The 27338-nt window shown below is 32.7% G+C and overlaps 1 protein-coding gene across 3 annotated transcripts in view; it reads left to right on the top strand.

Moving 5' to 3' along the window:
• The first annotated feature begins 8485 nt into the window (after positions 1-8485).
• LOC129981780 (uncharacterized) overlaps positions 8486-27338 on the top strand; it is a 45084-nt gene continuing 26231 nt past the window's right edge. Inside the window, exons 1-3 of one of the 3 annotated variants that reach the window (XM_056092784.1) lie at positions 8486-8648; positions 13006-13041; positions 13136-13195. In XM_056092784.1, the coding sequence (XP_055948759.1) occupies positions 8498-8648; positions 13006-13041; positions 13136-13195 (247 nt within the window). In that variant the 5' untranslated portion in view covers positions 8486-8497. The remainder of the gene's footprint in view (positions 8649-13005; positions 13042-13135; positions 13196-27338) is intronic. The other 2 variants (XM_056092786.1, XM_056092785.1) reach the window with 2 other exon arrangements.

Genomic DNA, 27338 nt, shown 5'->3' with positions numbered 1-27338 from the left:
CTTTCGAAAATAGATAACTAAGGATTTATCAAGAAGTCACGAGCTTTCATATGAAATAAAAACTGATGAAATCAAACTTGCGCTTTCTCACAGGGTCTTTCATTATTCTAATTATTTTAAAATATAGATAGATTTTGCTGAGTTTAGTTCAGTTTAGTTATTTTAACATCGCGTTTTAAAGCAACAATAGAGCTATTTTAAGACAGACCATCATAATTTTGAACTGCGGTTAGAAGACGATGAAGACACCTGAGCTGGCATCCCCTTCTTTGAACTTCCACACCATACTAGCGGGTAGATTTTGCTGAGACGACTACAGAATGAATATTTAAAAAATTCTTGATGTTGAATGCAGCCATTTTACATGAGATTCAAGGCTTTCACTCACTTTCCCTCATGTTGGGGGGATGATAATGAGTACAATTTCGATGCTGATGAGGATTTTTTTTTTTATCCGACTTGAACTGAGCGAGGTCCATGCATTTCAAGTAATTCAAAGTGAAACGCAGAATTTTCTCTCAGTTCTTCCAGAGAGAATCTTCAGAAGTTGTCTCGCTCGAGCTGAAGTGGAAATTGTTTTTTACATTTTAAACAAGCAGGTGTCTTTTGTAAAGAGGGTCTGCTGTGATTCCTCTCCAATGAACCCACCAGAGGATTTTGAAAAGTGTAGAATCAAACCAGTTTATTGCACCTGCTTCTTACAGTGACACAACAAAATATGCTGAAAGTTACACTTGGCAAATCAACGAGTATGAACGAAAGAAACATCATGAAAAGGCCGAAATCCTACTGTGTTTGAGGATAAAAATAGTTTTGCGAGGATAAAGAAAACCGATGATTTTTCTTTTGAATTCTGCTAAGAAAGTCTCACATGATGAGTCGTTGGGCGTATTTATTTATTCGTGTTCTATTAGGAAACTGTATTACTGTGCGGAGTATATTTGAAGATAGCTCTATCAGATCTTCTCGATTCTCATTTGTGGCGTATTTAGTATCATGTATGTCCTCTGCAGTCTCCCTAATACGCGATGGCTTTCTCATTGAGGTGAAGCTAATCTTTTTCTTTTTCGTTATTCTTTATCAATCGATTGCATTGAATGGAGCAGCGAAATGTTATAATTTTCTATTTTAAAACTGTTTTATCTCACTTTCCTCTTTATTTTCTCTTTAGTGTGCGTATGTATAAGTCTTATAAAACGGTACTAAAACAAAGTTTTTGAATTTCGAGAGAAATTACAATTAAATTAATTTTATTTAAAAAAACATTTTATTACAATCTAAAATAATTTCAATTTATCAACACATTATGCAAGTATGAATCTGAAAAATTAGTTTGTTTGTGTGCTTCCGTTTATTAATTATATAATGCAAAACCTTTTTGAAACAAAACTAAAACTATTCTGGAATGGATCCCTTATTTTTGACCGTGATTAGACAACGGAAAAGCACATGTGCTGACTTCCTCTTCTCAAGCTTCCGTACCGCACTACTAAAGAAAATTCGAACTTCACAGATTTGGCGAGCCTGGAACTCTCTAGTCCAAATACTAACCACCAGGTCACCGTGACCCTTATATGTTTACTTTTAAGACATGGCATTAATTTTTTTAGCGTAGGAATATTTGTTACTAAATTGCTTTATTAAAAACAATACTAATTGTTTTTATTCTTCGTCTTTTGTTTGAAATTTGCTGTACCAACAATGCCATCCTACGTTTCGTTACACCATTTACTGCTCATACTGAGTAAACTATTACTTTGTATTTCTTATATTTACCAAGTTTCCAGATAATCTTCCTATTCTTTGAAAAGAAATCAGCGGTCTCTCGTTCTGTGATTGGTCATTGAATCACACCGATCACTGATGAGCGAGATCATAAAAAAGACGGCAGGTAAACGCTACTCAACATTTATTCAGGTGATAAGATAGTTACGTTCGAAAAATTTTTATTTTCTTTAACCAATGGTGGTGAGTTTAAAGTTTAACCATTAAGTTTGCAGGTTTCTCACAGAACATTTAAATTTAAATAATGGCCTGTTTTTAGAAGGGTTTTAAGCAAGGAATTTATCTAAAACCTCAGTGAAGACTTGAAGATCATTATAATCAAAATCATCTTTAGGCGGGAATCTCTTAAGTTGATTTTTTACAAGCTCAGTGATATTTGATCACTATTTTCATGAACTGAAAGGTCAAATAGGTCAGTTTGAAAATCACCTTGAGCTCAGATAATTCTTAAATCGCTTAAATATCAGTATGCCAGGTTCTACTTAAATCCCAATTGACATAACGCATTCAACTAATGGCTTCGAGTATGATTTTGTGGATTTTTCATTTAGAGAATTGTTTATCTTCCACTCAATAAAGACGCGCACTCCTTTTCGTAACCTTATGTTAGTAGAGGTTATATCAAAGCATTTTATTTGATAAGTAATTCCTCGGGATTCGTAAAAAACAATGCAATCTTGAGCATTTTTTTTTTTTTTACCCGTTCCATTAGGATTATATATATCTCTCTACAGATTAGTTTTAAAAACTTTAGTTATATTTTTGGAGCTTTTCATCCTTTTTAGCTGATTCGAATAGACGATTTATTTACATTGTACTTGGATGTATTACATGGCACACTTTTAAGTGTTCTTGCCAAAACAGTAGCTAATTTTCTTATCTTCGTTCCTCGAGTACTTGCAGAGACTTCTTTTCATGAGTGGTCGACTACAAGATGTACTTTCAGACAAGCTACTTTTCTCTTCATATTCGTACGAAGTGATCGATATCTATCTGTTCAAGTAGAAATCTTTAATTTCTTCATGCTTTTCATTTTTTCGAAATGAAACTTTTTTTCAATACATTTTGCTTATTTCAGCAGGTTGTTCTTTATGTCTCTGAAAGAGTAAAAAACGTCTATCTTCTTGTATTTTTGATTATATTAAAGGTATTAGAGTGCGAAATATGAAAAAACTCTTGTACAACCATTTTCCGCTGTTTTTTTTTTCTTTTTTAAGCATTCTGAACATTTGTCTTTATTTTCCCTGTTCTTTTTTATAATTTTACCATTCTTTGAAATGTCCATCAGTACATTTGAAATGTCCATCAGTCCCTATAAAGTGCATTTTTAATCCAGCCGGAATCACAGCCTTTTCCCACACATCATTCATTGGGCCATGAGCGGGATCTTGAATATTTAAATGTAATTCATGTTTGTAACGGAAAGAAATGCTGGGAATTTCTCTTTCGGATGGAAGCTTTGACTGACAAGCCATACATCTGTAGATTATCTCGTTCAAATAAGCTGTTTATTTCTTGATTATATTAGTAAACAAATTATAAACTTTAGTAATAGAATTACTTTTATAGTTAGTTCTCTTTCACTATAATGATACTTAACTGTCTTCTGATTAGGCACGTAACGTAAACTCAAACATGGGCCAAACATATTAAAAAAAGTATCCTACCTTCAGTATAATAAATAATTACGAAATGATCTGCTTCTCAGATTTAGGCAGAGAGTGTGACCGTGACGTACGCTAGAGTGTTTGAGTCGAAGGCGATAGTGTCGAAGACGACAGTTTCGTGGCGAACACTGTCGCCACGAAACTGTCCTAATTTACTATCTCAGCATGAAATTGTAGATGAGTGCAACTCGTAGTACAGAGGGGGAGAGAAATGAGAACGAAAATAAATGTATTCTTTTCTATGCGTCATTTTTTATTGATTATTTATTTATGTATTTCCCAGTTTATATGAAGATAAATAATTTTTTTTTTTGGAAAATTTCGTTTGTTTTCGAAATTTTAAAATTTTGTAGCAAGCTCCTAAAACATATTTTCTATATTTGAAATTTTTAAGGAAATATTAATTTAGGTTTTAAAATAAAATGAAAAGGGCCTCATTGAAATTTCGGAAGTTGGTTTTTAAAGATCGCCCTAATGTCTACTCTCATTGTACCGTAAAACTGACTTCTTTAGAGATAAGATGTACAGAAAGTGCTTTATTGTTTGACGTTATTTGAAAGTGCTTTAAATAAAGTGACGAATAAAATTTCAGATTTTTTAATTCAATAAATGCAGTTGGAAAAATTTTAAACTCTTCAGCTTTTGTTTTCTCGTATACGCAGTGTAGAGAATCGTCCACAAATTCGAACTCTGGATTTCGAAGAATCTCCTCCCCGAGTTCGAAAAACACATTTTTGGAAAACGCGTCGTCTATGACAAAGATAACTCGAAAATGCTCGGAGGTAGGCGGATGAAATCTGGTCTTCAAATCAATTTTGTAGATTTCTTTCAAGTTTGCCATAAAATCTCTCAGATTAAGTCCGGCCTTTTGGAATATCAGCCAATACGATAACTACAAAAATGAATACACAGAATGAACGTTTATAGTCTTTCAAAATGTGAGCCAAATCCAACAAGGGATTGGCCATCTGTCGGTCCATACTTTTAGAAACATGTCAAACCGATAACTCAAAGATACATTGACTTAAATATATCAAATTTGGCATGCGAGTTTGCGACTGCAAGTGGAGTTTTGTGATAAAGTTTTGCTCCAATCGGTTGGGAAAAAGGCATCGAAAACAAATCTTCGATTTTCGGATAATATTAACCGTATGCTAGGAATTCATTGCAAAATAACTCGCCTAGAATTATATGATAAATTCAGTAAAACTACTTAATTCGCAGTAAAGGTTACTATTTCATAATTATTGTACGGCAATGCCATGCAAGGCGTCCTCTGGGATGACAGCTTTACTAAAGACAACTCCCATTGGTTATACATATTTTCAACCCTTTTAATCACATTTTAAATTTTAGTCTCGATTCTTTAACCCATATGAAAAAAGGAATTCTATCACTTTATTAATAAAATCAAGGGAGGGATTAACAGCTGTTTAAAAATAAACGGGCTAGTTGCAGAAACTCATTTCACGCAACAGTGATCAGATTTTAAAAAAAGTAAAATGTTTCAATGAAATGAAATGTTTTCTGTAGTTTAAGTATTCATCAGGAAAGATTTAATGGATATTTAATTTAACTGAAAAATTTCACTTGCTTTTTACTGCACAATCATGCAATAAACAACTAAATGAAAAACACCCCCTTTAATTATAAAAAGAGATGTTTTATAAAATAAAAAAATAATTTTATGAACTTGAAATAGAAGTGAATTCACCTTTAATGTTTTGATCGAAATTGTTTCTTTTGGCATGAAACACATTAATAAGAATATGAAACAGATTAATACCGTTTATAATGCAGCAATGTGGAGACAATGGTTGGTTGGGCATGTTCTCCTGAATTTCCTTTCGCGGACTTTATTTTCAAAAAAATCCCCAAAAATGAATCTATTAGCCTTAAATCTGACAATCGTGAGGTCATTCCCAGGGACTTCGGTATCCTATGATGTTATTTCTAGACGTGTGGGCCAGAAAAGTAGATGATGGAAAGATATGTGAGTCGGAGAAACATCATACTGAAAACATAAGCTTGACAAATCCCATACGAAACAGCCTACTCCAGTAATCATTGAATGGATCAGATAAAATAGCCGCATATTTAGCAGACGTTAAACAGAATCCAAGAATAATTGCACATTCCTCCACAGTTCGCACCGGAGATTTCTCAGACCAATGCATGCGGTGCTTGTTTCGTCGTATGTTACGAAGTTTTCTGATTGCTAGATGTATTGACTCATCTTGTAAATGGACCCTCATCAGTCCACAAAATTTCATTCACGAAAATTGATTTTCCATCCTGTTGGTTTGAAATAAAATTACGAAAATCAAAACATCACTCTTTGTTTCCTGACAATTGCTTTTGTTCCATTGTTGGGAGATACAAAAATGCTTCCCAAATGTTAGAATTTTCCATAAGTGAGGTTTTGAATAGAAATAGGTTCTGCGGATTTCTCGTAAATTGTCTTCGGAATGAGTGAAGATGCATCCAGCACATCTTCAACGGGAGGCTGTCTCAATAAAACATAACTTTTTCAATTGTCTCTAAAACGTCTCATAAACTTAAGTATCATATTTTCAAATGAATTCCTTTCGCCAAGAAGTTTCACTTCGTTATTAGGTATGTTTAGCAGTTTCTATTTGAGCTGAATGGAAATTGATAAGCATATTTAGCACTCCTAATTTCCTAATGAGCTAATTCGAAAAATCTTGATGCTTCTTTATTTTGCTAGGGCAATGAATCGCAATAATTTTTTTTTTGAAAAATGGAACATATCTTTTATACAGAACTCAATAAAAATAAATAAAAATATGATATATTAAACATATATAAGTAATGAATTAATTATATATGTTTTTCAGAACATTCGTCCTATTTCCTCATGCCAAGTAATCGAAATCATCATTTCAGTTTGCATGCGATCCTTTATTCTCCTTTTCTTTATCCTCAGGCATTCTAGAGACGATGAAATGAAGCTGTTGAAATTCTGTAAAATAGAGATTTTTAAAATTTCATAACCTAATCAAATTCAATTGTAAAATAATTGAATTTCTTTTTAAGAAAACATGAGTATGCGACAAATATTTGCAAAATATTATTGATAGGATCAGGGCACTATATAGATCTCATTTCCATCTCTACAGGTATTCATTCAAACAACCAAAAATAGAATTTGTTTTCTTCAATTAAAGCTTTTTTCCACTTGAAATTGCATCTAATATTTATAAATTAGCTATTGGGCCACCATTAGAAGTATTCCTGTATAATTCGAAAGAGAAACAATTTGAGATGGGGTGAGTAAGAGTTTTTTTTTTTTTTTAATTTTTTTATTATTTTATTTTGAAGGTATAACAATATGTGAAAAATGTTTCAACAAAGAAAAAGTCAAAGAAGTGCCTAAAGGCTTAAAAGCAATACCTGTTATACTAGTTCTTTCTAAAGTGAATACCGATGTGCGTTTGCCATGTCACTATTGGTAAATATTTTTGAATAAAACTTCGTTTATTATCAATTTAAGTGTCAGGAAGCATAAACGAGCCTCTCCTTATTACTATTTAGGCATATTGTCCACGGTTTTATCTAAAACATTGTGTTTGGTCGCCATGTCAAGGCTTTAGACTTTTGGATTTTGTAGACATTCCATGTTTCGATTTTATTATAAATTGATACAAATATTTTAATTCCATGAGTGTGGCGCAGCTTAACTAAAGATGGATTTTGTAAAAACGCAAACAGATTCAAACTTACCATGTCGAAATTTGAGTCTAATATCAAAAAATCGTTCCATATTACCAGTAATAAAACGAAAGTGTTTAAAACTGCCAACTATCATGAAAGAAAAATTGTTTTGCCATTTTATGAATATATATCTTTTCTTTAAACATTTATGGAGACAGTAAGAAAATTACATTTTTGCTGCTATGAGTCTTAAAATTTTTTTTAAAGAAAGGCAGTTATCTGCGCTAAATATAAATGTGTATTATATAATTATGAATTTTTTAGAGAGTTATTGCATTTCTTAGCGATTAAGAAATTTGAAAACCAAAATGTATCATAGACAATTTAGCATTCAAAACTCTGATTGAATTTCTGCTATTTTCAATGAATATTTCATTTATTTATGAGATAAGATATCACATAAAAAATCACCGAAATAAGATATCACATCAAATAAGATATCACATCGAAAATATTTCACCGAATAATATCTGATATTATTCAGTGAAACATACAAATTTGAGATTAATGATTTTTTTTTGTAAAATTTAATTATCAATAAAAAAATTTCTCGAAATTATTCCGTAAACTAAGCTATAATTGGATTTAGTTCTGCAATCGAAAATCAATTCCAAAATACACAATAAATATATTGCAATCACTGAGGAGATAAATTGAATTCTGCTATTTTTCCAAAATTAATTACGTCGTCTTAAATTGTTGTAAAATGGATTGAAATTTCTTCAAACTAACTACAATTTACAATAGTTAATGAGAAATCTATCAAATGAAGCCGTTAGACTCATCAAATTTGAGGAGTTTAAATCAAAGTTCAAATTTTGCGCATTGCTTGAGTGATCCCTTTTGATCCATCAAGGGGAAAATTTTCGTCAACATGGAGCAACATTTAATGTTTTCTAAATAAGAAAAGGAACTAGTGAATGATATTCATTTTTAAAGATCTTTCTAAATTGATGTGAACTGTTTAATTTGGAGAATCAATGACTCAACAACTGGGTCTTAACTGTCGATGCATTAGACATCTGCATATTACAGCCACTTATATTTTTATGTCAATTCAATCAATAAATTATCATAAAGCATTTTCTTTTATTTTTGAAGAGAGAATCATTCTTCAGTTTCATTTGAAGTCTCACTTCTAAGCTAACTACCTTGTATTTATATTAAACTGCGGAACGGACACTTGTATAATGTAAATAACTGAAATAACATGTAGTATTTCTTGCGGCAGCAATGAAAGGGCGGGCATCAGCGGGCGCGTGTGGCGTCGCAGAAGCTTGCACGGGAAAGAGCAGAAAGTGGTCTTGGACATGCACGACGACCCCAGCAGAAATAGGGTTTTCGTCACGGAAGATCACAGTCTGGTCATCCGCCAGGTGCAACCGCAGGATGGCGCGTACTACTTCTGTTACGACGTCGGAAGTAAGAAGGCGGAGGAGAAGATGGACATTTTACTCGATAGTAAGCTCTTTTTTTCAATTGAAGTTAACTTTTGAACCAAAACAGCCAATAAAACCTTTCGTGGCCTGAGATTCATTAAATAACTTCAATCGAGAATAATGAACAGCGGTCCCTTCAGAAGCTGGGATCAAATTTTTGTTAATTCATTCAAACAACAAATTGTAAAATTTATTCAAAAATAATAAGTGGGCAAGTGAAACAAAATCTGCATCGTATTGTGTCATTTGATTAATTCAAATATAATAATTGGAATTCACATTTACAGTTTAGTTCCTTAAACTTCCTTTTAATGAATGTTAAAGCATAGCCTATAATTCGAATTCATTTAGGTTTATTCGGGGCAAAACGTTGAACAAAGAAAAACTGCTTTTAATTTCTGAATTGTTGTGATAAACACGACTGCGCTTTATGCCATCAGTACCTGAAAATCTATCATTTTTGTTGTTCATTCAATCATTTTATTGCGTTGAAAGAAAACAGCAATAAAAATTTCCTCACATTAAAAAAAAGACAGAAAATGAACACCTTAGGTATAAACTGCTCCGATTATTTAAAAAAAAATTGTATAATCTTTACATCCAAAGTGTGTGTGTTTTTTTTATAATTATTTTTTATAAAAATTGCTCATTTTTAATTTATTAAAGTTTTTAAATATAAATATTTTCTGCTATTAATGAAATTTACTTATTACTTTCAATTATTAACTTATTATTAGTAGAGAGGATTCGATTGCAAAATATTGTTAAATATGAAATGAATCTTTCCAGCCACTCTTAATTAAAAAGTCTTCTCCCGCTGCCCTCACTCAGGTCCGCTTTTTCTCGATTCTGATTTTTATATAAAGCGCAAGAGCGGGAGAGCGCCATCCAATGTATGGATTGAACAGCTGCAGCATAAAACAAACATGGAATAAAAGCAATGAATGCGGAGACGAAACAGTCTGCAGGCACGTGTAAGATATAAAATATCTGCTTATTTGAAAATGAGGTGTCAGACGTTTTAACAATAAGCAGAGAGTTTTTGCCTCACTTCACTAGATTTCTGAGACTTCGTAAAGAGATGTTTTCCCGATGACAGTGACACTTTTTTTTATTTTAGGATTTAATTGCCCATTTAATTTCAACACAATGCCATGTTTCAATTTTAATGAAAAATAAATAAATTATTCAAATAAAGAACGAATAAAACAAAGAAACTTGAAAAACAATTTATCAAAGGACTGAAAATTTCATTTACCGTTGAATAAGTCGAATTTGAAGTTAAAGATTTTGGAGCATTATGGAATATCAAATGAGAAACAAATGATTAGCATATTCATTCTAAGAAATTTAGAATAAATTAGCTAAGATGAACAGAATGTTTTATAAAAAGTTTAACAATGACCAGTCAGCCTGATTTGTTCCTTTTTTTCAAGAACTAGTTGTTCTTCGAAAAATGAATAACGAGATTCTAGAAAAATTATAATGCTGAATTTTAAAATTATGTCTTATGCATTAAAGACTGAAAACTAGAAATGAATGAATTGTGAATGATAAATTAGAAAATAGTGCAAATTGTAAAGGAATGCATGCTTTTATTAATGTACTAAATTGTAGAAAACAATTTATGAAAAATTGAGTTCTAAAACAAATTTGAAAAAGCGCGCGGTGCGGAAAACAAAGCTGGATGCTATAAGAAAGAAAACCCTTACTTCATCATTATTAGAAAATTAAAATATGCTATGAATGTAATTCCAATTCCAATTTACGTAAAGCATTCTATCTGTGGCCCACATTTTTATGTGTTATTTTTTCCTTTTATTTCAAAATTTTGATAAAAGAAAGAATTATCTATTTTTAAGTATACTGGCAAAAATGTGTTTTTCAAAAATATTTTAATATTTTTTTTAATTGCCCTCGCATTTAATGCCTATTTTACTCCAATCCACTACACACATACATTGTAAGAATTAATAGTAATATTTTAGTGTCTAGGTAGGACTGGCAGAATTTTTTATTTTCAGTATAACAAAATTATTCATTTCGCTGCAGAAAATCCGTCTGCATATGGATATTGTTACGAATTTGCAATGTTGCTTCCCAGCTCAGGTAGTCTCATCGCAAGAAAGATAGTTTTACAAATAGCTCAGAAGGATGCTAAATGGATGTCGGATTATTGCCTCCCGGGTTTGGCGACGAATTTGACAACTTTCGAGACAAAACAGAAGATCCCAGAATCACCAGGAATTTTAGCGATAAGTTCAATAAGATGTAATGTATGGAGATATTTTTAGAGTTTTCTCTGCCCTGTAGCAGAAACTATAAAAAGCCAGGAGACAGAGTTGAAGGCAGCTGAGTCACGCTCAAGCAATTAGTTGAGTCAAGTGCCGAGACAGCATTGAGCCGTGTGTTGAATCTAAAAATGCGCTAATAATGCGTCGGATGTCTATTTTGGTTTCCGCGAGTAGACAATAAGTTTGAAGGAATTGGTGTTTGGAATAGACGCTCATGTGAATAGTTGCGAAAAGTCTCTCTTCCTTCGGTCTTCTCGATGAGCACTTAATGCTATCATGATTGTTTACCACCGATTTGCTGCTTATGTGCTATTGCTGACTGTAATTGCTATTACTGACTGCGTGTTCGTATTACTTGGTTGACTGAGTGTTCGTGCTTTCTGTTGAGTCAACGTCACTATTTGTTACTGAGCTTGTTCCACCGTGCATTCACTACAATGGAACCATTGACTTAGATTTTTTGAAAATTTCCATACCGATATAAGGGCTTTTCTAAAAAAGTAAAAAGAGATGCCTTTTTGTTACAAATGTTATCTCATAAGGCATTTTCAACGTTTTTAAAATGATGTAGGTTAAATTACACTGGCGAACAATTTTGTGCCCTTTTTTTTAATTTCAATTTTCCTGTTGACTTTTACTAAAATAAGCACGTTAATATTTCTTCTATCACATCAAGGTTTTCTCTCTGCTATCTATACAATTACTGTAGCATGATAGAAGAGAAAAGGCCGAATGCAAAGAGATTTTCTCTCTCTTGGAGAGGTGTGGAATATCTGCGAATAGTTGATTATCTAAAGATCTGCCTGTTCGTGATCGTAGTAATTGAAAAAAAAAACAATAAGCTGCTTTAGTACATTTTAATACATGATTTTTATTCCAAAATTGTAAATCAGTATCAACAATTTCAAAGCATTAATTGTATGTCAGTCTGTGCATTTGGTTGTAAGTGAACGCATTAGTTCACAAATGTAATAAATTATGACATAAAATTTTGCCTTGATAACACAATTGATCATCTATATCAAATTTTTGACCAAGAGACCCAAAATATGTACACTCGATTGTTTCCGCTGCACTAGCAAGGAAAACTAAAAGTGAACCGTATTGTGAAAGCATAAGTCAGGGAACAGACGTTAATGATAAATGGCGCCAGACGAGCTACACTAAACGAGTTTTCATCTAATAGCGATGACTTTGAAAATGGGTCCTAATATACATAAAACTTCAATAGTTATTTTCAAATTTAGATGTAATATGGAGTATGCAAAATCGATGTAACAAAGTATAAAATTTGTCGAGTCATTTGAAATACAAACTCGGAGCTTCAGCGCTACAATCGCGACAAACTCCGAAAGAAGTCTTCACGAAGAGTTCATAGTAGGTTCCAGAATAATCGAATATCGATTCAATGACGGAGGGAAATAATGTCAAAATTAAAGAAGAGCTGAATAAACAATAAAAAAACAGTCCACTTAATCAAGGATCAGTGATAGATTTCATCTGGAAATCCCTTTGACAATCTCGGGGCGTTCTCAGAAATATCTAGAAATACCTGAAGATGCTTAGATACCGATAAAGTGTTCTACATCAGTTGACGGACTTTTTGAGGGACGCTGAATTACTGCTGAAAAAAGAAAAAAACGACCCATTTCTAGATCGTATAATCATCTGATGACAAGTAATTCTACTTTTGACATCTTTCACCTCCCAACAAGCATCGAACCGGTGCAAGAGGAAAAATGGTTCTAAAATATACAATTACACATAAAAAGGTCCTGTTGTCTGTCTGCTGGAATCCTGGAAGGATGATCTTCTCTGAAACTTATCATAGTGGAAGGGTAATCATTCCGTCACTAATTTTCACAACTCCAAAACTCATAATTTCTTTGAATGAGTTTTCTACGAATAGAAGCAAAAATGACCGAATGTTATAGCTAAAAATATGAATTATGTCTGAAAACTTTTTTTTTCCTTTTTTCAAATGATGGACACGGGCTCTTTATTTACATTTAATACACGAATTGTCCAGGAAAGGATGTTCTCTTTTTGGGTGAGCAGAAGTTAATAATTTATTCTTTATTTCAGTTGAACGTCGTACAACCTTGGAGCCGCGAGTATTGAGTGAGTTTTTGTCCCATTATTATTTTTATCATGCATATTATTCAAGAAGAGTTTTTTTTTTCTTCAGCAATAAATTTTTAATTTTTGTCAACAGGATTGCCTGTAAATATCAACAGAGAAGTTTCTAAATGGTTGAAATCTTGTGAAAAAATAAGTACGCTTAATTTTTTCTATTCAATAATTTATTTCTACATTCCAGGTTTTCATGATGGATAACTTAATCGACTCATGAATCAAGTTTTTATTGCAATTACGAAAATTAAACTTTTTCACTTGTTCCAATTGTAAGGCTATTTTATTAATTTCTATACGAATTTTTTTCATTTCTACAGGTGGCTAGTGTATCCCTAAAATCCGAAAATTATTAAAAATGCATTTGGTGAGAAATGTTCATTAAATTTAGCCCATGAAGTTCGCCAATCTATTGTCCCTAACATTAGTACATTTTTGTGGCTTGTCGATAAAAATTCAATGTTGCATAAACTCTTTTCAAGAAAATTAAAAACTCTACCCCAATTTTCAACAAAAGAAAGAATGTGCAAGTTCAATTTGTTTGGAATCTGTTACTGTACATATAGTAGTTCATTGAACCATAGTCGAACATGGTGCAAGAAACTAGCAGATTATGGAGAAAAAAAAGTGGAAGAAAAAAAAATCGTGTCAGACAATCCTTTACCTATTCTCTTTCAAAACTCAATCATACTACTGTTGGACAATGCCAGGGAAGAGCTTGTAATTGCACACTCACAAAATGCGACTTTTGCAGGCACTCGAGACGAGACGGAAAGTGCTCGTAATCAGCGCGCTTTTTTCTGTTTGTTTATGTTAAAAATCCTTTGAAAAAAAGACGCAGAGATTGCGGATGGAAATGACATGAGACGAAAGGTCACTGCACCATTGAACGACGCAGTGCTGCGTCACATGCAATGATTGGTGCCCAAATGCAGGGAGTAAAAAAATGTCTTCCCTGCAATAACGTTTTATTGTTTTAGTAATGAATTTCATGTACGCCGGTGTGTTTATTAGCCATGCATTTTAGCATGATTAATCATTTAGAAATGAATATTATATAATAATATCAACTGACAAGAAAAATAATTATTAAAATTTTTGGGTACTAAATAAAATTATTTTGGTGTTAAATGGTTCTTTAACAATAAATAAGGATCAGTTTAATTTTGAGGATTATTCTTAAAATAAATAAGGATAACTAAGACAACAGAATGCGAATCACTTTTCAATGAAATAGTTTATAATAATTATTAAGAATTAAATAAAATGGGGTAGAATTGATTTCCGTTTTAAGATATAACTGAAAAATTAAACAGCTGTGCTCGCTCATTTTCTTATCAAAACTTATGACAGATAGAAAAAAACTAAACTAATTTTTTTTGTTTTATAACTATTATTATTTACAGAATACTATTCAAAATTTAATAAAAAGATTTAAATAAAAAAAATAGAAAAAAATTATTTCAATTGATAATACAAGACAGGTAAAAACAATCATTATTCTTTTTTAATTTGATTTCACATGATGTGTAAAAATTAAGGAAGAGGAAAGTGAGGCTATGAAAGGTTGTTCGAGTCATCCCCCCCCCTCGAAAAAAACTATGAAGTAATCAAACATTTTTAAGAAAGAAAAATAAAACAGTTGTTTATTACCGAAATCTCAAAAAAAAAAATCTTCTTTTTTTGTAAAATAAGTCTAAAAATGTATACAGTTTTGTGAAAATAAAAAAAATCAAGAAAAAACACTTTAAAGGTACGACTAGGGAGACTTGCATCATAAATCGTACCACATGTTGTTTATATCATGCTAAAGAATAAGCTGAAGCAAAACTAACCGAATCCTATAGTATTGCTTCAATTTTTTTTTTGTGCAAACATAACATGCAACAGTATTTCTCTTTTTGTCTAGATGTTTCTTTATTCTGCAATTACTTTTTGGTGGTTTGTGGATGGTCGGAACATCAGTTTTAACTTGGTATATTTGCTGAGCAACACATTTACGCTCGTTTAATATTACTCCGCACTTATCAAAGAATTCATGAACTCCTTCTCTATAAAAACTTCTAGCTCTTATCATTGAAGCTGTCTCTGCAGTGCGTAAAGATAAGGAGAAACGATCGTTCATAAACTTTTTGTGCCATTTTCATTCCCAACAATACTTCTTTCCAGGTTAAAACGTCGTTGAAATTTATATATTTCAACTGATTCGATCTCCAACTTGCCACTGCTTTCTCTTTTAGCTTTTATCTTAATTAAATTTGCATTTTTCTTATTTATCGATAATCCAAATTTATTTAAAAATTGGAATCATAGCTCACACCAGAAACTAGCTAAACGTTCCATTATAGGCAGCTACAATGAGTTTAGCTGCATCATTTTAACTACAGTTGGAGACGCATTGAGTTATTACCATTGCACGAGGACGCAAAAAGGATCTTGAGACATTTACAAATAAAAAGTATTGATTTTTGAAATTTATAAAGAGATCACTATCACGACCAAAGAACCTAGGTACAAAGCTGCACCTCTATTTATTTATCAAATAAGAATAATTATGAAAAGCTATTGAAGCTATTTAAACCTTATCCATGCAGAAAGTAGGGGCTCTGGCTTTGAAAATAAGGTTCAAGCCTTTAGAGAAAAAGTAAAACCACTTTCTGAGATTGCAGAGTGCAAATGTATGAATTTGTGCGAGTGTGAGAAATTATGAAGAATCAAAATACAAAATATACCATTTATTATCCACCAGATGTCAGAAAGAAAGCAATTGTCATTAATACAGATTTATAAACCACTAAACGTGTTACAAGGAAAGAGAAAGATAACATTTTAGAGACTTCCCTACGTTTTGCAGGCACTACTAAAATCTTCTGAAGTTTTAGCATTTTAGCAACTTTAAGACGGAAAAAGGAAATGACAAAATTTGTAACATCATAGGCGCTGCCGTTGACAAAAACATACCAGCATATTCCTTTCCCTGAAGAAAGATCAAGTTTACAGAAAATGGAAGAATGTGCGACCAGAATGGAATGCTTATCCTTATTTCAGCGTTTGTTCATAATCGCAGCTGTGAAGAAACAGTTGGCGAAAACTTTCAAATAATAGTTCACAAAATTAAGATTTGAAGAAAAAGATCTCTATCCGGGCGTAACTTTTAGGAACAATCACTGAGAGAAGCAATTCCGATCTTCAATTAATTGGACGTATTATTTTCACTTTTGCTTTCACTCCTTATTTTAGAATACAGCGCGTTGAGTCAACTGAAAGTCCACAGAAAATCCAATCAATGCTTTTACCTTTTTTTTTTTTTATCTGAACTAGATACTCGTAATTAGGGCAATCTACCTGACTGCACCACATCAAATTCGTTTAAAAATCTAACAAAGTGTGAGATGTCGGATGACTTGAAATGATATTACAAAATAAACTAAAGACAGGCTTTATGTTTTAGTTTCAATTAGTTACATATTTCAATAAATCTCAAAAATAGGAAATTCTAAATCCCCGTTCCGATGACCTGTTGCCTTTACGGATATGGTCATAAATCTGTCCACTGACCCATTGCAGAACCGTCACTTTAGAGCCTACAATGGGTCAGTTGACAGATTTACGACCGTATTCGTAAAGACAACAGGTCGTCGGAAAAGGGCTTAGGACCACCACCGCTTGTGGACGTCGGTCGGGAACTCCCCGCAAATTGTCGGTAAAATGAACAGACATCAAAGAACCTCTGAAAACCACAAGAAAAGGGAAAGAGGCAAAATGTGCCTGTCTCAATACAGGGACGAGTCGTCGGAACGTGGCTTAAGAATAGTCAAGCTTTAAGGGGCGTAATTACCTTAGGAGTTGGTTTCTTTCTCATTGTTAAAGCCTATGTAGTTTAAAGCAAGAGATAAGTTCCATTAAAAAAGCGGCCTTTTCACTCAATTTCCACTCACATATGTTGTTACCATTTCTGTAGAAGCCCCTTTTAGAACATGTGTTACTCTGTTGTTATGTCCCCGATTCAAATCTCTTCTGATAAATCTACCTTGAAACAAAAATTCAAATGAGTCCTTTTCTGTGGGTCCATTTTAAAATCTTCTATAATTCAACATTAGATGCCCTTGTCCGTGATAAATACTTAAAAAGACATCATATCAAAAGACAACAATGATTTTTTTCCATCATCTGTAACCCGAATTTTTTGTTATAAATTTGGGTTGGAATCCTTTGTTTTCGTGATTTTAATAGTTTTTTATTTTAACACAATTGGAACACTAGTTTTTTTCTTTTTTATTACATTTTCTGAGTATTAGGGTATTGAAATTTCTGGTTTTTAAAAATTTATAAGTCTTATAATAGGTTTCAATCTTTTTTTAGAGTGGCTGTCTCTTAGAATTTTGACAATTTATATGACGGCGTGTGTCTCAATTTTCCAATATTTGTTTAGCATAGTATGGACACATTTGGTTCTTGGGTCTAAAACAATATTAGCCCTTGAACCGTACAAAAACAATCAATCAATCAATATTGAAACAATAACCGACTGAACAACCAACCAGTTGCTTTATATACTATCAGTATTTTGCAGGTTTCGCATAATTTAGTTAAAAATTCCGTATGTCATGAGAAAAAATTATGTTTTTTTCTAAAATTCTTCTTAACGAATGTATATGCTATTTTTATCAAAAGTATCAAGCACGACTGAGGAAAGTTGTGAATTATTATGGGAAACAGAGCTGGAGACCCTACATCATTTCCTTCATTAGTTTTTGAATGGTCTTCTAAATGCCTTCATCACTGAATCTTCATAGGGAACATATTCTTATTCTTTTAGTGATAGAAATTCAAGAACATTTTTTCCAGTCTATTTTAAGAAATTATAAAAGGCGTGTGAGTATTAAAGTATTTAAAAAAACAATTTTAAAAAATGTACATTTTTTTTTCAGGCTAAGCAATGGTAATCAGAAATATTTTCTTAAATAATCATAAATGATAGTTTTTCTTTTTCTTGATATATTTTCCCTCTTAAAAATACTTTTTCTGTGAAGAAAATTTTAGAGAAGTTGATAAAACATTGAAGAAAATTGTTCGAGTAAAAAAGTAAGAGGAAAGTTGTTATCTTTGGAAATCTCCCTTCAACGAATGTGTTTAGTTGTATTCAGGTGTACAATGAATGTTTAGAAAATTAGAATGGATAAAGATGAACAGTTCTTCCTCTTCCGATTTTCCTTTCTAAGTTTTTCAGCTTCGTTCCTCTTCCTCTTGAAATTCGAACCACTACTATACAAAAAAAAAGACCTCTAAAAGATTATGCTTGTTCTACCTTTTAATCACGAATCCAATTTATAATGCCAACATTTATGAAGGATTCGAAATTAGAACCAGAGTGTTTCTAATATTTTGACAATTTGCTCAGATTTTTTTTCAAGCAAGAAATACATAGCATGGAAATGCTGAATATCATTCTTGGGAACGAAAACTATTCTTAAATATCCTTTTACACTCGGTGGCAGACAGAGAAAAATTTCAACTCGGTGGTAGCCAATCCGCAACATTCGCTTCATCGCAAGTTTGGGAATCCGTTTCATACTCAAAATAATGACCCGGAATTTGTTCCCATCGATTTCTCTTATTTATTTAGAATGTCAATAATTCATCTAAACCTTACCAAGTCCTTTTTAAAGATAATCAAGCAATCACATTGGCAGGAAAGGAAATCAAGCGAGTTCTGGAGGAAATATACCATTTTCTATTTCTATCCAGAAAAATTGAAGCACCTTTCTCAATACAAGTGCTACGCCGAGTGGGGTCCCTGGAGCCAGTGCGATGCGTGCGACAAGGCGGGGGAGAGGAGGAGAATCGGCGAATGTCGTCTGCAGAAGTTCGCCAAGGCAAATATGAAGGTAAATGCAATGGTTGACCCTTATGTGGGTCATTTCTTCCATGCATAAATAAAATGTGCTAAAACTGCCATGCTTCCTAAAATAAATAAAAAATATTCATTGAAATAATATAGTGCTCTATTCTTTAAAGTCTTCAGCTAATGAACAGACTTTGTTTAGGGAAAATAGCTTGATATAAGCAACATGTTAATTCGGAAATTCATCCAGGAGCAGTTTTCAGAATCAATCCGGAAAACATAAATGTTTTGATAAACAATGGCAAATGCAGCAGTTCGAAATATGAGTTTAAAAGCGAGAAAGGGAAATAGCATGGAAACTAGAGCATCAAAGCTATTAGAAAAACTTCATTATGGCTATTTAAATGCTTTTATGAAGATCATAATCTACTTTTTAAATTGTATTCTATGTATAAAGTCTGATTTTTAAGTGAGCAATCAAGGCTCAAGTAACCCCGGAACACTGGCGGGATTGCTCAGCCCCGACGTAGGTACAGAATGAAGGAAGCATCTTTTCTTTAGTCGATTGCTTCTAAAATGTGATGTCTATGGGTAAAGATTGCCCAATGAAGACCACCTGAAAAATTTTTTAACGAACAGTGATGGAGAAATGATTTTAATTCAAAAAAGAAAATAAGTTCGCTATGGTTTTATTAATCTTCAAAACAATGCAATTAAAGTTTTGTGAATGACACTTAATAACAGCATAAAAAAAATCATATCAGCATTCAATAAAAGAAACCAATTTCCAAAATTGCACCACCAAGTTCTTTTAATATAATTATAGTAAAAGTTTTTTTTTCTTCTTCTTCTTCTTCTTCTTCTTCTTTTCTTCTTTTTGGATGATCTGAAGTTCATGTCAGACGCAATGCAAGAAATCATTGCACTGTCTCATTTATTCTTCTACTTCTTCCATTTTCTAATATATGAGGAAACGAAGGAAGGAAGAAACGACAGAGCCCTCATTTTTTAATCAACATTTGACGTCAGCCCTGGTTGTCGTTTCTTTTCTCCCGACTTCCAATTTATAACTGCAATTTGATGTTCGGGAGATGATTTAATCGCAATCGGATGTCAGTGACGTTTGAACAAAAAGCAGAACATTCCTGTATCTGTAAATTATTTTAATAAAATTATCATAACAAATTACGGCCAAACAATTTTCTTTCCAGGGGATAAAACAACAGAATTTGCCGCTTATTTTAAAAAGTGTAACCATTATCTGAACTTTGTTGTTGTTGTTTCTGATGGCACTTGCCATGGACACGCCGCTGTTCGAAGACAACCGATTTAAGCCTGAGGGGGAGCGCCTCTTGTTTCTATAGTAGCGCCATCTAGGGCCAAGAGAACGACTTAGCTACACACACGTCACAACCCTTTTTACGGGGCGGACTTCATTCACGCATTTCATTCACTCAACCACAGATCGCAATTTAGACCTGAATCAGAGAACGATCACCCCTGACCCAGTACCCCCAGTAGTATTACTCTCGACATGGAGGACTTTGTGACTACGACAGATTTAACGCGCGTCAGCCACCAAGCACGCGGGGAATCTTCGGCCGGCGGGGTTCGAACTCGCATCATGTACTTTGTGAAAGTCTTTAATGGATTATATCTAAATAAAAATGCTTGTTTTGGGATTGATAGCACCTATATTTTTAACTCTTTTTTTGTTATAAAAAATATTTAAAAAATTTTTGAAAAATTATTCTATATAGGGTTTATACAAAAACCGACTTTTTGAAAAACCGGTTTTCGAATTCGATATTTCCAAAAAAATAGAATAGGGAAAAATATTTTATTTAATTTATGTAAAATAACAAAAATTAAATCAATATCAAAGTCAAAGTATAAACAAATATAAGTATTTTGTTTTTTTTTTATTCGTTGCCTTAAATAATGAAAATTCAGCTTTCATTGTCTTTGGATTTGTAAGTTTTTATTCAGGGTCTTCAAGAAACTTATGAATTGATTTTTCCATGGCTTCTTTTGGAACAACATTACTCTGATGAGTAGTTTTTGCAATTTGCTCTTCATCAGAATCGATTTCCACATAAGAATTTGGAAATATTCTAGACAATATCTTTCCAGATAACTTAATAAGCTAAAGCAACACATTCTTTTACTGCCAGAAATCTTCCAATCATATTCTCCATACCATTAGACCTTGTTTTGCAGTCAAGAATTAAATTTAATCCCTTTTCTTTTTCCTTTTTGATATAATTTTAAAGAATGGTATTTCTTACTGGAAATTTTCTAAGGAACAATTTTTTCTAATTTGTGAAACTGATTGTTTGTAATTGTCAGACAAAATAGGAATAGAATGTTCTCAGTTACAAATATAATAAAGAGAACCTTCATAATCATTATATTCGTATTCGTCATCATCTTCTGATTCCTCACTTGAAACATTTATTTCGGCTACAGCTACAGCCATTTCTCTATGTTTATATAGCACATTAGTTAGTAACTGCTAAGTGGATGACGCGTGAATAGCATAGTTGATTAATTACAGGTGATAATTTGCCAAATTTTTTCATAATAGCAGCACCATCATTTGTTGCTGCCACCGTGTCATTTTCTAGATTCAAGTTGAAATTTTGTAGGCTTTCAGATGCCAATTCTAATGTTTTCTGAGCATCACAGGAACCAGCTATTGGCACTAATCCCAAATTGAAATCTTCTGCCAAGTGGTGTACGTCAATGTTTAAATATCTATGATTTCTTTTGCTAGTCCACTCGTCTAAAGTTATAGGGAATTTTTTCCTATTCTTTTTTATTGAATCTAATTCAATAATAGTTTCACGTTTAGCATTGTTATAAAATGCATGAATGAGATCCATTACTCTAGAGTTGTTTCTTGGTAATGAAAATCCTTTTTGTTGAAGAGACTCTCGTATGAATGAGCTATTTGTAATACTATAAATAGAAAATTCATCCATTGCTGCAAGTTTTGATATGATTTCTTCTAAAGTACTCCTTTTCCCTTTCATAAAATTCAAAATATTTGTTTGTTTGCTTTTAGAAAAGGAATATCCAGGCGTTTCTTCTTCGCCGATTTTCTTTCCGATAGTTATTTTATGAACTGCTTTCAAATGATTATGTAGATTGCTCGTAGATGATCCTTTGCAGCTCAACCTTTTATTACAATGATTGCAGATTGCCTTGTCTATCTCGAACTTTTTGAAACTATCCCAAACTTCCGACTTATTCATTTTTATCTAAAAATGAAATTAAAGTTATTGAATAAATATTTTTGAAGTTTATTTTACAATTTCATTATTTTAACTATTAATATTAATGTAATTTAAAATAATCTAATCTACACATTTTCAGGGAGTTTGAAAAAAAGAAAAAACACGCATCTCTTTAATCTAATTCCGAAGCTCGATAAAGACATATTTATGTGGAAACATTGCTGAAGGAAATATGGATTACTTTAACACCCCGTGTGTTATTTAAAATCCCATTAGACAGAAGTCAGAACTTCTTATTTTACATTAATTTTTGAGAGACAAAATTCATATAATAAAATTAAAGTTTTAAAATGTAAAATAGAAAATATAAACATAAAAATTAGAAACATACTTAATACTTACATTATTTTTACTAAATATAACAACTTTATATTTTTGTTTCCTGTTTTCACTTTACAATATTAAGCGAACCTGTCATGATTCGTGACAGATCGTATTCTGAGACGACCAACTTTCGAGATTCCATCTCATTAAGGGATGAGATCCGGAACGATGAGCGCATTTCCGGTATTCACCTTTGACCTTGGATTTCCCCCAATAGATACTTTTTTTAATTCGTTTTTTTTCTCACATGTATGTGAGTGTAATGTCATTTCTGACAGCATTTTATTTTAACTGAATATTTCGTTTTTATATGGCTAGTTCAAGTGGTTAAAAAGATTTCAGGAGTAGTACGAAGAAACTTTTACATTGTTTGTTTCTTATGGCACTTGCCACTGACAAGCCCGCTGTTACGAAGACAGCGATTTAAGCCTGAGGGGGAACGTCTCTTATTTTTTATAGCAGCGCCAACTAGGGCCAAGAGTACGACTTTGCCACTCACGCATCATTCATTCGCTTGCACAACCCATTTTTACAGGAGGGCACATTCACACATCTCACAGATAGAACAACAGAAGAACAACCATGCCCAAACCGGGACTCGAACCCGGGATGCCCAGATCACGGGGAAGACGCGCTACCCCTATGCCAGGACGCCGGCAAAATTTTACATAATATCATTAAATATTGTAACCAAAAGGCAGAAAACGGGGAATTATTTATTCCTTTCACACGTTCTTCGAAACGAGCCAGTCAAATTGCCAACGTTTCTATTTAGGACCGACTTCGTACCAATAGGCTTAGAAGAACCGTCGGGAAGCAAGAGATGAACCTCATCAAATTTTTGTTTCACCTAAAAAAAATTAAAAGGCATACTCTTGAAAAAACATAAATTGACGAATTCGGGGCGCTGGTGCAGCTACACAAGCACTGGCCAACGCAACTTGCGAGGTTGAAAAAATGTGTTTGCTGCCCGTTGCATAGAATGAATCGCAAATCAAATAAGTTTAAAATTAATTTTTACAAAATACTATAAATTCTGTAAACCGGTTTTCTTAATTTAAAAACCGGTTTTCGAATGTGACAAATTTACTCCAGAAAACCGGTTTTTTAAAACCATCTGTGAAAGACCGTCACACCCCAATTCCATAATTTTTTTTTTTTTTTGAATTGCTTGTTGTTGCTTTAAGTTGCTTATTTTATGGCTCAATTTTTTAATAGAATTGAAATAATAATACTAGTCTAATCCAGGCGACGATCCAAATTAAGCAAATAACCATATTTCAATTAAGCAGCTGCATTTTTTTTTTTTTTGTCTCATTCACGCGATTAGACAAAGGATATTAAATCTTTGACAGATTAGTCCAGAAAATTGATGAGGATTTTCAATTTTGATAATAAAATGACTTGCCGAATTTCATTCATCCTGTTTTTCCTGCATATGGTTCATATTTAGACACATCCAGAACAGACCATATTAAAATATGATAATAATCTACAACAACAAAATTCAACCAATATTATAAAGCAGTGTCTAAAACGTAAACTTCCGCCTGCATATTAACAAGTTCATGGCGAAATGAAAGCGGAAGTGAAAATCCTAATTTGAAGTTAATGTTCACAGAAAGCATGTATATATATTGTTACAAATCTGCAATGTTGCTTCCCATCACGGTTATTCAATCACTGGAAAGACCATTTTACGATCAGCTCTGTTAGATGCTGATCGGATGCCGAATCAGTGATCTCAGGGCTTGGTGACCATTTTGTGGCAAAATAGATAATACTGGAATCTTCCAGAATTTCTGTGATAGAGCCAATAGAAACCGAGATATGCCTGATTGTTCCAGAACCTTCACTGCTCTCCTCCGGAAACTATAAAAGACCGGCAGTCTCAAGCCGAAGACAGTAGTGTCTTGGAAAGAGACAGCGGAATAGTTGGATAATTCAGCCGAAGAGCAAGCTTTATGTGTAACTGAACCGTTTGTTGAATTTAGCTGTATGCCAAGTCCTGGTGTTTATTGTAGACGCAACTTCAAGTCATGTGTGATGTAGCCAGTCGTATAGTAGTTAGTCGGCAGTTGGAAACAGCTAAAGCGAGGAGAGAGTGGAGAATTGCAGGCGTTCGGAGAAACCGTGGAGAGTAGCTAAGAATATTCCCTCCTCCTGCTGAATTCTGCCCGGACGCTTTGTGTGCTGTGGTTGTTATTGTTACTGATTACTACTTGTGGGCTACTGTTTGTTGCAGTGTGCTGCTATGTATTGTGTGTGTACGTCTCGACTGTATATTTGTTGTCTGTGTATTCGTTTCTTCGTGTCAATAAAATTCGTTGTTCGTTACTTCGGACTATTTCTTCATCGACCAACAAATCGAAAAAACCCCGAATTTCCATAACAGTATACATACATAAAGAACCAGTCCCTCGGACCCAACTACTAATCCTATTTTACCACTTTTTGTTTTCTATGAAAGTTCATGCCCTCTAAAGTATGCCATCAATAATCTCCTACTCAAAAACGCCCTCGATTTGCGTCGGAAAAAAAATTTCTTCACTTAATATTTTCTCAGAAGCAAGACCTTAACATAGTTTTTTCGACACAAATATGGTAACGATTTCACCAATTTTTATTTCGTATTAGCCGCCTTTGGCGACCAGCCGGTTCGCCAATCTTAATGCACGTTAAAGTTTTAATAATTAAATATTTTATGGAACTCCCATGTTAATTTCTTCTTCATTAAAATATTTTAAAACTTCAAATTTTAATAGTCATATAATTCACTCATAATATTATAAAGGCCTTCAGCCATAACGTAATATGTATCTCTCTAATTTTCTGTTAGCTCCCGTAGAATTTATGCTTTAAATTAAAGTGGAAATGATTAAACTGCAATAAGTATAATAATATTTTTTTACTGAAACGAAGCATTTTTTTTTTTTTTTTTTTTTTTTTTTAGAATTTAAGTACAGAAAACAGAGTAGCTGAGTATTAAAACCTTATGGGCACTAAAGAATATTTTTCTTAATTTATATAACATCTCAAGAAGTTTTCAACAAAATTTTCTCAGATTCATCATGAGCAGATCGATTAATTAACAATGTTTAATTTTAAATGCATCAAACACTAAGAAAATAAACAGAATCGTTTAAAAAAATCGGTCGAAAACAGGTTAAAATAAATTACTTAAAAAACGATGTACTTAAAACTATAAACATATACAAAAAATATATAACTAACATAAATACAATTTAATTACAAAAGTACATAACTAACCTAAAAATAATTTAAATCAATTCCGAATCCGTTGAAAATCCGTTGAATCCGTTGTCAACAATCAGAACACAATGCGCATGTGTGAATTTTCAACGTCAGTTATGGTAACGCAAGTACGTGAATTTTCTACGCCAGTTGGGGTAACGCTAGGCAGATTAGAAATTTTTAATTTCCTTTTTTCTGTTTTATTTTAATTCAAAAGTACTTCAGAATGAATCTGAAAGATCGATTCATTAACAACTTGTAATTTTAAATGTATCAAACATGAAGAAAATAAACAGAATCGTTTGAAATAATCGGCCTAAAAATGTTAAGCCTAAGCCTCATTAGCGTGGGGAAAAAATGCTGAAGCCTTACTCATTTGGCGATGGGGAAATGAAGATTTTTTTGGCGGGAAAGTTAGTTTTTAATTAATAATTAAAATTATATTCAAAATTTCAAAAAAAGGGATTCCAGGTTCACATTCCCGACCTCCAAGTTATACACGTATCAAATCTGTTCGCTGTAGGTCAAATGGTCTTTTCTGTAGAGCGCCAACACACACACACACATTGAGCTTGATATAAGTACAGATGAAAGAGCAGGGATTCAACGGTAACTGCTTCTTACCTTTCTGAAGTGTCGAGAGATGTTGCGAGATAAACCTTGGCAGAAGACCAACTTAGCAATCGAGCCGATTTCACTCGTTTGCTAATTGTTAAGAATATTCTATGTTTAGGTTTTAATTTAAAATCGCACTTTCCATTGACGTGATAAAATTTAATTCATCTATATTAATTGATATGATTAGATTAATATGGGTAGCGAAATTCTAGTGATTGAAAATAGCAAGTTGTGAATAGGATTTACTTTAAGAAGTTGTTAAGGATAAAAAAAATTAAGAATCGAAACTGGTGTCATTGTGAGTTCCCCTTTGGGATTTTCAGAGAATATAACAATAATTTTTTGGTGGAATGGATAAGCTTTTTTGGAAGAGAGGAAAAACTCCCGATATTTCATTAGTTTTCAATTGCATAGTGTCTTAATTACCTTTTGCGCAAAGATTAACTGGGTTATGCCAATCACTTTTATTGAACTGCATCTTATCGCAATAAAAGCGCAATAAAGGTACAGTGCAACATTATAAGTAAAAGTTACACGGTGATGTGAGAACATTCTGATGCTCCAAAGGGGCAAATTGTCATGTTGAAGAGATCTTTTCAGTTGTTGAGACTTGGAGTAATGTCTGAGTTTTATTTAACAGTATCTCTTGAAATAGAGAGGAAGAAGTCCTATGCGTTCAAATGAAACAAACATGTTCGAAACTGGTACACGGCTGTTGTTAGAAACTTCATCGAGGTTTCCTACCACAGAGAATTTACAGTGTAGTAGCAAGTTTTCTTTTTCTTTAAAAAAGAAAAAAAAAAGGCGAATTATATGTAGGGAGGGAGTAACCTTCAATGATATATAGAAGGGTTACAAGCTTTCATAACATTTTTTTTTTAATCGATCCAGTGATTTGGGCTGAAGCATTCTGTAGCAGGCATTCTCTGATAGAGAATATATAT

Source organism: Argiope bruennichi, chromosome 8, assembly GCF_947563725.1.
Source record: "Argiope bruennichi chromosome 8, qqArgBrue1.1, whole genome shotgun sequence".
In the NCBI taxonomy this organism is placed as follows: Eukaryota; Metazoa; Arthropoda; class Arachnida; order Araneae; family Araneidae; genus Argiope; species Argiope bruennichi.
The sequence above is the reverse complement of the archived record's forward strand: the minus strand, read 5'-3'. Positions and strand labels throughout refer to the sequence as shown.